The 1,797-nt window shown below is 54.1% G+C and overlaps 1 protein-coding gene across 1 annotated transcript in view; it reads left to right on the top strand.

The window, feature by feature from the left end:
• Nucleotides 1–1,797, top strand: part of LOC108165686 (uncharacterized) — a 20,852-nt gene that overhangs the window by 11,691 nt on the left and 7,364 nt on the right. Inside the window, exon 3 of the mRNA XM_017301782.1 lies at nt 1,253–1,363. Within this exon, the coding sequence (XP_017157271.1) occupies nt 1,258–1,363 (106 nt within the window). The 5' untranslated portion in view covers nt 1,253–1,257. The remainder of the gene's footprint in view (nt 1–1,252; nt 1,364–1,797) is intronic.

Below are 1,797 nucleotides of genomic sequence, written 5' to 3'. Positions count from 1 at the left end.
GTGTGTGTGTCTCTGTGTCTCTCTGTGTGTGTGTGTGTCTCTGTGTGTGTGTGTGTGTGTCTCTGTGTGTGTGTGTGTGTGTCTCTGTGTGTGTGTGTGCGTGTCTCAGTGTGTGTGTCTCTGTGTCTCTCTGTGTGTGTGTGTGTGTGTCGCAGTGAGAGCTGACGGCCAGGAACAGATGTAGTAACATCAGCTCTCTGTTTCCTCGGCTGCTGGAGTCGGAACCACCGTTTTGGGTTTAAGCTCCTTTTCAAAGCAGAACCATTTCAGAACATTGGCCTAGTCCAAACCCAGTCCAAACTGAAACAGCATTTCTCTGGCTCTTTAACACATAAAACATAAAATCACTTTAGCAGCATGAAGTCTGCCATCTCAGCCGTGGTTCTGGTTCCTGCAGCAGCTCTGGATCTGAAACCAGGTTCTGGATCGGCTCCCCTCACCGTCCTCTGCAGGGCTCTGATGAAAAGTTTAGCCAGTTAAAGTTACTACAGTTTTCTGTTCATCGCCTCCGGGGCTCTAAATGTGGCTGAAGTTGTTTTTATTGGATATTTCTAAAGTTTGAAGCTAACGAGCAGCGGTTGAGCTAGTTAGCTTAGCATAGCTAAAAACGCCATGATGTAAAATATCATTAATGTTATGATGAATGAATGAATGAATGAATGAATGAACAGGCGTCACAATGACCTTCAGATGAGTTTCTGTTAAATGATCAGTTTGATGTTTTTACTGTCATTTAAATAATCAAAGATGAAACAAAATATTCAAATTCATCAAACCAGATTCATCCTGATCCAGTTCAGGATGACAGAACCAGAACCGGGTCCAGTTCAACCCGGTTTGGTCAGCAGAACCTCCCCAGCGTTCAGCGGGTCTGAACTCGACTAAAGATCCAGATCGGATCATTTCCATCCCGACGCTGAGGGAGGGAGAGGTTCTGGATCACAGTAGTTCTGGACCGCGTGGCGATCCGAACCGTCTCCTCTTCGGCTCCAGTCTTCCTCTTCCTGTCGGCGTGAGGAACAGCGACTTCCTGTGGGGGCGGCCCGACAGGAAGCAGTAATTAGCTGCTGCTGGGTAGAGCCAGGTGTGGAGGCCTGACCCGGTCCGGTCCGGTCCGGTTAGAGCCGAGCCAGACAGAAAACACACAAACGTTGATCAGCGGGAAGGTTTTCCCTGGGAATGTTGGGAATGCTGCAGCTTTCCAGACTGCGGCGTGACTTCCTGTCTGACTTCCTGTCTGTTCTCCTTCCAGCCGTCATGGAGAACCCCACAGAGGAGCAGCAGGAGGAGGGCGGAGCCAGCAGCGAGGCCACCATGGAGGAGGCGGAGCAACAGGACCAGGCCGCACACACCAACCTGAAAGGTAGGCAGCCGCACGCCGTCACGGAGACGCCATGTTGGATGGAGGTGTCATCTGGTCTGGCCGCCATCGTGGCATCTGGCCTCCGTCGTGGCGTCTGGCCACCGTCATGGCGTTTGGTCGCCGTCATGGCGTCTGGCCGCCATCGCGGCGTCTGGCCGCCATCGTGGCGTCTGGCCTCCGTCGTGGCATCTGGCCTCCATCGTGGCGTCTGGCCTCCATCGTGGCGTCTGGCCTCCGTCGTGGCGTCTGGCCTCCGTTGTGGCATCTGGCCGCCATCGTGGCGTCTGGCCTCCATCGCGGCGTCTGGCCTCCATCGTGGCGTCTGCAGCGCAGCAGGAAGTCTGCAGCGCAGCAGGAAGTAATGTTTTGGTTTCTCACCAGCGATCAACGGAGCGCCTGACGGAGCGAAGGAGGCGGCGAGCGAAGGAGAGTCG

Source organism: Poecilia reticulata, linkage group LG20 (genome assembly GCF_000633615.1).
Source record: "Poecilia reticulata strain Guanapo linkage group LG20, Guppy_female_1.0+MT, whole genome shotgun sequence".
NCBI classification, from domain to species: domain Eukaryota; kingdom Metazoa; phylum Chordata; class Actinopteri; order Cyprinodontiformes; family Poeciliidae; genus Poecilia; species Poecilia reticulata.
Note: the sequence above shows the minus strand (reverse complement) of the source record. Positions and strands in the feature narration are given on the sequence as shown.